This window comes from Panonychus citri, unplaced genomic scaffold (assembly GCF_014898815.1).
Source record: "Panonychus citri isolate SS breed McGregor unplaced genomic scaffold, ASM1489881v1 Contig00125, whole genome shotgun sequence".
In the NCBI taxonomy this organism is placed as follows: Eukaryota; Metazoa; Arthropoda; class Arachnida; order Trombidiformes; family Tetranychidae; genus Panonychus; species Panonychus citri.
This window is the reverse complement of record NW_026515530.1, coordinates 628,127-641,170: the sequence shown is the minus strand read 5'-3', so window position 1 is coordinate 641,170 and position 13,044 is coordinate 628,127. Positions and strand designations below refer to the sequence as shown.

The 13,044-nt window shown below is 32.6% G+C and overlaps 1 protein-coding gene and 1 pseudogene across 1 annotated transcript; both read left to right on the top strand.

The window, feature by feature from the left end:
- Positions 1 to 4,538: 4,538 nt before the first annotated feature.
- LOC128390690 (valine--tRNA ligase-like) lies at positions 4,539 to 7,732 on the top strand (annotated as a pseudogene).
- A 914-nt stretch (positions 7,733 to 8,646) lies between these two features.
- On the top strand, positions 8,647 to 13,031 carry LOC128390647 (putative elongator complex protein 1; the record flags this gene model as incomplete). Its single annotated transcript, XM_053350397.1, is given in 7 exon segments — positions 8,647 to 8,853; positions 8,922 to 9,076; positions 9,156 to 9,545; positions 9,606 to 9,705; positions 9,768 to 12,324; positions 12,326 to 12,846; positions 12,937 to 13,031. Coding segments are annotated over 6 exon segments (3,816 nt in total), but the record flags the coding sequence as incomplete, so codon positions are not given.
- Positions 13,032 to 13,044: the final 13 nt, after the last annotated feature.

Sequence of the window (13,044 nt, the reverse complement as noted above, 5' to 3'; positions counted from 1 at the left end):
CTAGACAATGAACAATAAATAGGAAAAAAAGTGATGAAACTACAAGCAAAAGACAATCAAGTTTTATCCTCTTGATTAGCCAACCGATAAACCTATTACATTTAGAGAGAGAGAGAGAGAGAGAGAGAGAGAGAGAGAGAGAGAGAGAGAGAGTAGATGTTGATATCTGGTATCGAGATGAATAGGTTGAATCTCATGAAGATGATGATGATAGATTCAGAGTGTTTACCATGGTGAAAGAACCAGAAAATTAGATGTGTCAGTTTAGTGCAATACTAAAACTGAATTGTAACTGTTACACTTTTAGTTTTGATAATTAATTGAATGGGTCAAGATGATATAGAAAATTTGATTCTCATCTTTCCAATTATTAGCTGACCAATATCAATAATCATCTTACAAACTCATCATCATGTTATTAGTTTTTTCCCCTTGTTAATTTAATGGAAACAATTGAACCATCAATCAATAATGTAATTAGAGGTTATTCATATATTGGTATTTGTTTTATGATGAAGATGATGAAGATAAGAGATGATGAGGAAGAGAGAGAGAGAGAGAACGAGAAACTTTCTCTATTTCTACTCCTTGAAAGGTCAAACTTAAGGCCTAAAAACTTTGAAACGGAATCGACGGCGTTATCGTTACGTGGTAACTTTTGTTTCCAATTTTCTTAATCTTCACCAATCAAATAAATCAACTATTTACAAATGATTTTATTGATTGTTGCTGTTTGAATGATGCCGAGAATTGAGTAAATTTCTTGTTGTTTAATTGAAAAGCAACAATTAACTTTACCTGGTTACCAATGTTGTTAAATTTATTTACCACCAATACTTTAAATTGTTGTTGTCTTCAAATTTAATCATTAAACTAACTAATACAAGTTGATTGTGTTTATCAAGTTTAATTGAAAATGAAAGTCAATCACAATTAACTTTTCAGGGTTTTTTCCCACCTTACAATTAACTTTAATCATTTGAGTAAATCATTTTGATGAAAGTTTTAAATTAACTGAAATTTCAATTAGTTGAGATGAAAACAAGATGAATTTGATTTAGTTTAATTGTCTTTACCTTTTCTGTGAATTAATTTTTCTTGCTCCATGATAATAATGAATCAGTTTGAAGTTACTAGACTTTAATTGTCGTGATTAAATTACAGACAATCAGGTTAACATTAGCACTTTGATAGTTTACTTTAAACCAGTTAGTTAATCAGAAAATTAATCAACTATTTAATGAAGAAAAGGAAGATAAAATATCTTCTAGATTAAGAATAATAATGATGAAGGTTTATCATCATATCAACATGAAGAAGGGAAAAAAGTTCAGACTGAAAATTCAGAGAAATTCTGAAATTTTATTATTATTTGTTTCACTTTTCCAATCTATTGGTTAATACTCAGGTAATTAATGACTTTCGGTGTAAGGTGAAGATGATTTGAGTTTGTGAATAGAAAGTGAAGAGAAATTTTCGGGTTGGTCATCGGCTATTCAATTCTTCATCATCTTCATCCTGAATTCACCCTCAGGCTTCATTAAGAAAAGAAGAAAGAAAATAATGTTTACTCTTCACGGTTTTATCCTTTTTTCTTCATTATTCTGGGTGTTCTCATGAACCATTATCATTATCTTCTTATGAACACCATAAATTCTTGTTGGCATCACATTACATCCTCATCATCATCTTTTATCTTCATCAACCCTCTAAACCCCTGAAGCTCCTCCGCCCATCAAAGTCCAAGGGCTTGGCTTACAAACGATAACTTGAAAATCCATAGTAACTTTATTATTACTTTTACTCTTATTTCTGTTAATATTATTGATAAATTAACAAGTAATCACACTTAATTTAGCTCAGTGTTAAGTGTTTAGATTAGCTAATTGTATAGTCTTAATTTGATTAGATTGTTTCATATTCAATCAACTTTAATCCTAAATGGGAGAGTTTAAATTGTTTTCTTTCTTGTATTATTATTTCCTGAGTGTAATGTGCCTAGAATAATTTAAGACTGAAGACAATCAACTTAAAGTGATTAAAAGTGATCTAAATTAACGTAAATTACCATTGGATTGATATTATCATATGGATGCACTTTTGATGCTAAGATGAAGAGGCGGAGGTGTAGGTGGAAGAGGTGGAGTAGGGAGGTAAAAGGATGGAGAGGATAACAGAGCATCCGAAGGGCGTAACGAGTAACCTTTTTTTATCTCGTTATAACAACTGAGAACTAATTTGAAATTTTTAAATAATTGAAATGATAGAAAATATGAAAAATAATGATTAATAATGATAATAATAATAATTATGATAATAATAATAATAATAAAACAATAATAATAATTAACATTAATAATAAAATCTTAGCAGAAATGGATCCGATTGCAGTGTTTCTTACATTGGTTTCACCTAGAATTTCAGATTGGACTAATTTGAACACAATCAGTTCACCATCACAGGTATAAGATATAATGATTTCAGGTGAGTGAACGTGAATCTCATTAATTGGTTTCTCAAAGATGATTGAATATGCAGACATTGGTGGTGGTATATTGACACGATCAAAAGGTGTTATTTGTAGTTTACATCCATCAATTACGGCGGCAGTAACTTTAGAGTAATCGGTAGCCCAATTGTATGAATATTGCTTAATTGATCCACCTGAAGTAAATATGGAAAAGGTCAATTGATCAGATGGCTTCAAAGTGCCCAATTCAACATCAACATCGGTAAACTTGTAAAACTGTTTCAAATAGTAATGATAATTTCTCATAGTATAAAAGTAAATGACGTGTTGCTTTTCAAGATCTTGATATCCATGGACAAGAAGGATTGATGAATCTGTTGACCAAATTAAATTTTTAATAATAAAGACACCTTGAGATGGAGGAAGAGTAAATTGCCCGTGTCTAAGTCCATTCTTTTCAAAAAAAACGATTTGATGAACATTTTGGTGAAATCGCGATGAAGCAATTAGATTTCCTTCTGGTCTCCATGCTAGTGAATGTTCAAGACCAGCGACAAATTCACTCTCATATTGCAGTAGCCCTTCATTTCTCCAAATGATGATTAAAATAATAAAAAAATAAAATGTTGCTAATGCTAATAGTAAAATAACAACAAAAATAATAATAATGAAATAATAAAATAATCAAACAAAAAAAATAATACCATAATAAAATAATAAAATGATAGCATAATAAAATAATAAAACAATAATAATAATAACTATAGTAATAATTAATAATAATAATAGATAATAATAAAAATAATTATAAAAATAATAATAATTAATAACAATATTAACCATAATTAATAGTTAATAATAATAATAAATAGTAATAAAAATAAATAATAAAAATAATAATAATAATAATACAGTGTATTCTCGCTTATTGCATAGCAATGTTCAAAATTCGCAGTTAATTCTCAATAGAAAGCGTTAGTTTTTCGGAACATTGCTATGCAATAAGCGAGGATTTACTGTAATTATAATAATATCACTAACAAAAATAACTATAAATTCGTAAATTCTTTTGCGAAAATTATGTACTTTTAGATGGAAATTGTTTACTACCTCCTTTTAATCCCATCATCTTTACCTGTGATCACTACTTGTTTGTTACTAAATCGGTTAGCATTTCAGTTGTATGTTAACAATTAGTTTTTCATTTTTTCATTTTGTTTCAATCTCAACTGTTTCCTCACTTATCTATCCTATTGGTTTCCTTCTATAGATAAGGTTTGTAATTAAATGGAATTTCAACAATGTCGAAAAAGTGTAATTAACATTTATCTTCTGGTCTTTCCTGTTTTACAATTGACTCTTTTCATAATAAAATTTATGCAGTAATTAAATCAAATGAGATTGTGTCAATACAATCAAAGTCTAAACAGGTGAGATTTTAAACATATTCTGTTTATCAGTTTTTGATTATGTTTATTTTATTTTCTTTTCTTTTCTTTTCTAGGTGAAAATTCTCACATGTATCAATCATGAAAGAGCTATTGGCTCTTCAGCTTTACATATCGACCTTTTTGTAGAAATTGATACTCTAAATATTTATTTAGACAATGGTGCTATTCTTTTCTATTTACTTGAATCAGAAAAGATTAACTGTGTAGGATTTGTGGAGGAAGGAATTGGTTTCTTCAAGCCCTGATCAAGAAAGTGTCGCTTTAATTTCCAAGAAAGATAAACTCTTTCTCTTTACAAGATTTTTCGATGTGTTGGTTGAGAAAGATCTTTACGCCGATCACTCTGAGTGTATTCAAAATGTAGGTGTTGGTTGAGGCTCATGGAAAATTCCTATAGGAAGCTGCAATGCTCTTTTTTCTCTTTCTCTTTCTTTTTCTTTTTCTTTATTATTTTTAGCAAATTAGAACTTCATCTTCGATTCATTAAAAAATTTGATGAGATTTACGTCAATTCCTGAACTTTTTTTCGTACACTGTTTGGGAAATATAAAAGATTTTAGTCTGAAAATTGCTTTCTTATGCTCATAAGTGTGCGGGAGTTTTCATGGGGGTTTTCAAAAAGATGTTAATTTATGTGAAAGAAAACCAAGATTTACATATGTCTAGGTAATTTCACATAAGAAAAAAAGAGTTTTGATAAATTAAATTAAACTTTTCAAAGCTAAGTTGGCTCTAAAATAAATTCGGTGTTGTCCAAAAATATCATTTTTACGTATGCGCCTGATTCTGCGTTGATCGATGATTCTTTTGCTTTCTAGACTCTTGTGTCAAGATTTTAATGTTGCTCGCTCTTCCTTACTACTCTTTGTTATTAAGGCGGAGAATCAGTAACCGGGTCCCTAAGGCAACCTGATGTTGTTGTTGAACACGTTTTCATTTTGACTTCATTACTTTGATTCCTCTCGTTTTGATTTCCGTAGTTGTGGTTAATTTAACTATTTTGTTCTGTTCAAGTGGATTAGTTGTTGATAATTAAGTGCATTCTTTTTGTAAACAATATGAGTGAAGTGAAACCTTCAAGTGATCCTGTGGTTGCCATGAAAGAGGTAAAGGTTGATGAAAAAGAAAGAGCAGCTAAAAAGGCTGAAAAAGATGCCAAATTCGCAGCCAAACAAGAGAAATTGGCCTCCGATAAAAAGGATGATCAATCAGGTAAATCGAAATCGAAAGATAAGAAAAAGGTAAAAGAAGTGATTATCTATCAAGGTAACACCGCCGAAGGTGATGAAAAGAATGATAGTTCACCGATGCCCTCCGCCTATTCACCGAATATGTTGAAACCGCTTGGTACTCGTGGTGGAAAAAATCTGGATTCTTCAAGCCCGAAATTAATGCTCCTCAAGGTTTGTTCATCTCCTCTGATTGTGTCCATTTATTGTGTTGAAATCAAGAAAAATAAATCTCTGTGTATAAACAATTGCAATTCCAATGGTGGTTACCTTTTTTTTCTTGGTGCTTCCATTTTATTGTTACTGTAATTGTCTTAGTTTCAGTTGATTGTTGGATTTATGTTGATTACATTGACTCTATAGATGTGGTGTCTAAATTGTTTACATGATGATCTGAATCTAAATTATCTCTTTTTGTTGTTAATCTATTTCAGGAGATATTACCAAAGAAAATGGTAAAGGTAAATTTGTTATGGTCATTCCACCGCCCAATGTTACTGGTACTCTTCATCTTGGTCATGCCTTGACCTCAGCGATTCAAGATAGTATTACAAGATGGAATAGGATGAAAGGAAAGGTCACTTTGGGCTCCTGGTTGTGATCACGCTGGAATTGCGACTCAAACTGTTGTTGAGAAAAATTACAACGAGAGAAAGGATTAACTCGCCATGATTTGGGTCGAGATAAGTTCATTGAGGAAGTTTGAAATGGAAAATGAGAAAGGAAACCGAATCTATGAACAATTCGAGGCTCTTGGTTGTTCCGTTGATTGGGATCGAGCAACATTCCAATGGATCCGAAAATGTGTAATGCTGTTACCGAAGCTTTTGTCAGATTACATGAAGAGGGTTTAATTTATCGAGCTAAACGATTAATCAATTGGTGTTGCACTTTAAATTCAGCAATTTCGATATTGAAGTCGATAAGATTGAAGTAAAGGACCAACACCTTTCCGTGTTCCTGGTTATGGTAATGAAACCGTTGAATTTGGTATATTGGAATTGTTTGTTATCCAGTTGAAGATTCTGATGAGAAGTTAATTGTTTCAACTACTCGTATTGAAACAATGCTCGGTGATACAGCGGTAGCAATACACCCAGAAGACCCTCGATATAAGCATCTTCATGGTAAATACGTTATTCATCCTCTTTTGAGCGAAAATTCCAATTGTTTGTGATGATTTTGTCGAGATGGAATTTGGTACTGGTGCTGTTAAAATTACTCCAGCTCATGATCATACCGATTGTGAAGTAGGTAAACGTCACAATTTACCTTTCATTGAAATTCTAAGTGATGATGGTAGCATTGCCCTGGTTTCGGTAAATATTCTGGAATGAAACGATTCCATGCCCAAAGAGATTGGTAAAGATTTAGAAGCCTTGGTCTGTACCATGGTTCCAAACCAAATCCGATGGTTGTACCGGTTTGTAGTCGATCAAAGGATATAATTGAACCTCGAATGAAATCTCAATGGTTTGTTAACTGTAAAGAAATGGCTGATAAAGCGGTCAGTTAAAACCGGTGAATTGACCTTAATCCCGATGATCATAATAAAATTTGGTTCAGATGGAGAGAATATTCAAGATTGGTGTATTCTCGGCAAATGGTGGGACATCGAATTCCTGCTTATAAAGTTTCCTGTCTCCATCGGATGGAACCATTGATTCAGAAGATTTTGGATCTCTGGTCGAAATGAGGCTGAAGCAAGAACCAAAGCATCGGTTAAATACTCAATTCCTGGAGAGAAATTAATTTCTAACAAGATGAGGATGTTTTAGATACTTGGTTTAGCTCAAAAGATTGACTTCCCTGAGGGTATTCCTCCTTGTGGAACTGATGCTTTACGGTTTACCCTTTGCGATTACCTTGGACAAGGTCGTGATATCAATTTGGACATTAAACGAGTTGAAGGTTATCGATCATTTTGTACATAAAATACGTTCTAGGAAAGCAAATTATGGAATCGAAAAGAAAGATGTTCTCTTTATGTTTCCTGATTCCAAAGAAACTCAGGATCGTCTATTGTTTATTGATCCAATTAAGGTTCGTACGGTTAATCCATTGATTACCACTTAATCTATTCTCATGGAGAGATAATTTTATTTTCTTTGTCAATCAAAGAGTCTAACTCATTCATCTTGCCTGGAAATTTTGGAAAATGGTTCAGTTCCACCGGAAGGAGTTCCTATCCCAATAAGTGATTCATGTCAAGCCTATTTAGGATTAAAGGGAATAATTGATGTAAACAAGGAAATTGAAGCTTTAAAGGTGAAAAAAGATCAAAAAGAGAAACTGTTGAAAGAATTAACTGTCTCAATGTCGGATCCCAATTACTCTGAGAAAGTTCCCAAAGAAGTGCAAGAAACCCGTCGACAGCGAGTGGAAGAGCTGAACGGTGAAATATTGAAGATTTTTCTGGACCAATCCACCTCATTTGACTGTGACTGGACAATTTCCTCCAAAAACCAGCGAAATCGTTAATTATATCATTAAATTTAACACCAACAACCAATTCCATCAAAGATTCAACAGCTCGAACAACTAAGCAAAGAAAATTAATAAATCGTCAATAATTGATTATATCATTCTAATTGTTTAACTCACCAACTTCCGTTCCCTTGCCAATTGTGAATGTTAACCCATGTCCAGTTAATTGTTCATCTTCCGTGAACAAAGTTACATAAGCACAAGAATAATCGCCATCAGGATGCTGGTCAACAATTAAACATTACAATTAACTCTTGATTGATTAAAAATTACTATTAAATTACTTTACCATTGCATCACTCCCATGTTTATCTAATGAAGTTGGAAACCTAATATCCTTAACAGTGTAACTTTTAATTGTTAACGAAACCATAGTTGAACTTTAATCACTTAATATTAAATTGTTGCAAATATTAATAAGTATTGTCATTTATTTATTTTCTTGGTTGTTTTTGATTATCACATAGCAACACTATAATTAAGATCCTCAATGGAGATTCCTTTGAATATCATCATTTCTTAATCATTACATATTTAAATTTAAACACAATTAACTGAACAATTAAGTCCATTTTCATATGTAGCTTGAACTTTAAGCCGAAAAATATCAGCTCAAAGTGAAAATATCGAGCTGACGGACATATCCTGAGTCTTACCAATAAGACCATTAAGTTATAATTAGAAATCAATTTGAAAAAGTTGATCTAAATGACAAACAATGAAGATACAAAATTACTAATTATCTTGATTGTTGATCAACAAAACGATTTTCATGATCACCTTTGGAATTCAAGTCAACATCTAAATGATGTAGATTAGTTTTATTGCCCATTAATTGATTTCCATTAAATTGCTAATTGTTTGATTAAATTGGTTCGAAATTCGAATTGAATTTTTTCTTCTTCCAACCCATCGACTCTTGAGCCGAAAAAATCAGCTCAATGTTTTCAGCTGAGAGATTTTCTTCAAGAAAATTTCTTGTTTACATGTGAACCAAAGAATAAAAATCTCTATACTCTTTGGTAAATTATGAACTTTTAGATGGAAATTGTTTACTACCTCCTTTTAATCACATCATCTTTACCTGTGATCACTACTTGTTTATTACTAAATTGGTTAGCATTTAAATTGTTTGTTAACAATTAGTTTTTCATTTTGTTTCAATCTCAACTGTTTCCTCACTTATCTACCTCATTGGTTTCCTTCTATTGATAAGGTAATTAAATAGAATTTTGATCAAGTCAAGCAAGTCTAATTAACATTAATTGTTTGATTGTATATCAGATATGGAAAACTTGAAATTTTCATCTTTCAGTGAAATCGATGATTCAAATTTATCTTCTGGTCTTTCCTGTTTTACAATTGACTCTTTTCATAATAAAATTTATGCAGTAACTAAATCAAATGAGATTGTGTCAATACAATCAAAGTCTAAAGAGGTGAGATTTTAAACATATTCTGTTTATCAGTTGTTGATTATGTTTATTTTCTTTTATTTTCTTTTCTTTTCTTTTCTAGGTGAAAATTCTCACATTTATCGACCATGAAAAAGCTATTGGCTCTTCAGCTTTACATATCGACCTTTTTGATGAAAGCAATATTCTACATATCTATTTAGAAAATGGTTTTATTCTTTCGTATTCACTTGAATCAGAAAAGATTAACTTTCTAGGATCTGTGGAGGAAGGAATTGCCGCTGTTTCATCAAGCCCTGATCAAGAAAGTGTCGCTTTAATTTCCAAGAAAGATAAACTCTTTCTCTTTACAAGATTTTTCAATGTCTTGGTTGAGAAAGATCTTTATGCCGATCACTCTGAGTGCATTCAAAAGGTGGATGTTGGTTGGGGCTCAAAGAAAACGCAATTCCATGGATCAGAAGGAAAAGAAGCTGCTAAAATTACTGGAGAAGTAAATTCACTCAAAATAATTAACAGTGATTAAATTGTCTTTCTTTCGTTTTAAATTTAGCCTGATGAACCTGCAGTTGCCTGGGATGATCAGAAAAAGCGAATTTGTTGGCGTGGAGATGGACATTACTTCGTCACTTCTGCTATTCATCCCGATAAAAGTAACTCGAATTGTTATTGTTTCTTTTATTCAGTTTAATTATACTTTTTTTCCTTTTTCAAGATTATCGAGTTCTAAGAATTTGGAGCAATGAAGGGCTACTCCAATACGAGAGTGAATATGTCGCTGGTCTTGAACATTCCTTAGCATGGAGACCAGAAGGAAATCTAATTGCTTCATCGCGATTTCACCAAAATGTTCATCAAATCGTTTTTTTTGAAAAGAATGGACTTAGACACGGGCAATTTACTCTTCCTCCATCTCAAGGTGTCTTTATTATTAAAAATTTAATTTGGTCAACAGATTCATCAATCCTTCTTGTCCATGGATATCAAGATCTTATAAAGCAACACATCATTTACCTTTACACTGAGAGAAATTATCATTACTATTTAAAACATTTTTCCAAGTTTACCGATTTTGATGTTGAATTGGTCATTTGGAATCCATCTGATCAATTGACCTTTTCCATATTTACTTCAAGTGGATCAATGAAACAATATAAATACAATTGGGCTACCGATTACTCTAAAGGTACTGCCGCCGTAATTGATGGGTTTAAACTACAAATAACACCTTTTGATCGTGTCAATATACCACCACCAATGTCTGCATATTCGATTATCTTTGAGAAACCAATTAATGAGATTCACGTTCACTCACCTGAAATCATTATATCTTATACCTGTGATGGTGAACTGATTGTGTTCAAATTGGTCCAATCTGATGGTCAATCTGAAATTCCAGTTGAAACCAATGTAAGAAACACTGCAATCGGATCCATTTCGACCAAGATTTTATTCCGACTTCCTCATGCATTTGGACTTCATCATTTGCGCCTTATCAGTGACTCATCATTAATCGCAATAAGAAAACAAGGCTCTAGGAAAGATGAATTACTACAAATTTCATTAAGTGATGGAAAGATCATTAAAATCGGAGATCTCGACGATGAGGTTCTGATTCTTGATTACCATGAACCGTCGAGATTGATTGCCATGCAACTCGCTGATCTTTCTGCCAAACAGGCATCTATTGGCGAATCATACATTTGTGATTGGTTCAATCTACCTTCTAAATTAGTGACCATGACGATTGTTGATAATTTCCACTTGGTTGGACTATCTAGAGAAGGAACTTTGTATTTAGATGAAAAGCCGTTCATGAAAAACTCTTGTTCTTCATTCTTAATCCATCAGGAAAAGTTCCTGATTTCTACTGGAAATGATAATCTACTTCGGTGCAATTATTTGGACGATTATTTCTGGAGTGAAGTTTTACCAACGGGCTTGGATCCAAGAGATGAACCTCGAAGCATTGAGAGAAGATCAAAACTTGTAATTTCTATCCAAGAGGATGCTCGAGTTATCCTTCAAATGCCCAGAGGGAATCTGGAATCAATTCATCCTCGAGTTATACTATTGGACCTTTTGAAGCAACTTTTGTCATGTAAACAGTATGGAATCGCATTTAACATGATGAAACGACATCGAATTAATCTGAATCTATTGGTTGATCATGAATTCAAAAATTTCACAGAAAATGTAGAAACTTTAATCAGCCAAATAGGAAGTGATGTTCAAGATATTTGTCTCTTTTTATCTGAACTATCGAGTGAGCAAATAACTCGGTCCATGTATAAATATGCTTATCTTGAAGAGTGTTCAAGTTCAAACAAATTGGCTCTCGTTTGCTCCGAAATGAGAAAAGTAATGACGCAAATGGACCCAGAACGTTATTTCATCCCCATCTTGGTGACTTTCGTCAAAGATGATCCACCTCAAATTGGTCAAGCTTTGAAGATGATTTTCGACAAAGGAACCGGAAAAGTTCAAGACGAAGCTCTTAGATACCTTAACTATCTAATCGACATTGAAAAGCTTTACAAAGAAGCTCTTGGAACATATGATTTTGATATTTTTCTCATGGTTGCTGCAAAATCCAACAAAGACCCGAAAGAATATCATGCCTATCTTAATAAAATTCGAGCTTACGAGAATCCCTATTATCGACAATTTAAGATTGACGTTGATCTTAAAAGGAATGAAAAAGCTTTGGTCAATATGAACAGTTTAACCAGTGACGATCATCGTGATGAATGTTTAAATTTCATCAAGAACAACAAACTCTTTTGGTCAGCAGTTAAAATCATATCACCGACTCATCCATGGATACAAAGTATTTGGGAAATGTTTGCTGACTACCTGTTGATTAAACGATACTACGAAGAGGCCGGTATTGCCTATCAAAAGGCTAAATCAATTACCAATGCAATTAAAGCTTATCAGTTATCAGAAAATTGGCAAATAGCAATTGAACTTGCGTTCTCATTAGAGGATTACGATTGTATCTCATTGTGCCGATTATTTGTTACCCGATTACTGACCGATAATAAACACTTGGATGCTGCTTATATACAAGAAAATTACCTTAAAGATAAACACGCCGCCATTTATACGCTAATTAAAGGTCACCATTGGGGTGAGGCCAACAGGCTACTAGGAATGGAACCAAGTGGAACTAAAATCTATAATGTTATCAAAAGTACTTTGGAAGATGAATTAGCAAGAGAAGCGTTTATTTTTCTTTCGGTTGTTAGTGAAAAACGATCTGAATTGGAAGAAAATTGATCGATTAAAGTTTGTCGAGGAGACGAAACAAAAAACTTTAGAAAACGAGGACAATCTAGTGGATGACGAACATGATCTATTTTCTGATACATCTTCCATTTCTGATTCTTCATCAGTCTCATCAAACTCACGATCAGCTAAATCCAAAGGTGATGTGATCTCATTAGCCACTCGAAAGACTCGTCATAAGAATAAGAAACACTTGAAGAAATATTCCCTCAAGGAAGGAAGTGCCAATGAAGATTTTGCTCTTCGTAAATTGATAAAGGAAATGATTGAAAGTTGTATCGCCTTAACGGAAGAAGCGAAATCTTTGATTCGTTGGTTATTTTTTTATGATAAATGTGAAGACGCTTCTTGGTGTCAAACTGATTTATCGGCACTTCTTGATTTTATCGAAACTCAGGTTAAAATAATCTGGCCTGACCCCGAAGAATCTATTCAATCGCTCGATCAAACGCCGATCAATAAAATCAAAAGAGCTCAAAGTTTAGCATCTCGATGTTTAAAAGGTAAACTTCAATTTCGATTCTTAATCAATTGTCTCTCCTACTATTCGAAAACAATTTATTAATCATTGTGTTCTTTTTAATCACTTTTAGATCCTGAATCATTTGTTCCTCCAAAATTGACCTGTAAACCCTGGAAATTAGCATTATCAGGATTAATCTTTTCCATGCCAACAATTAACACTGAATTGATTTTTTCGC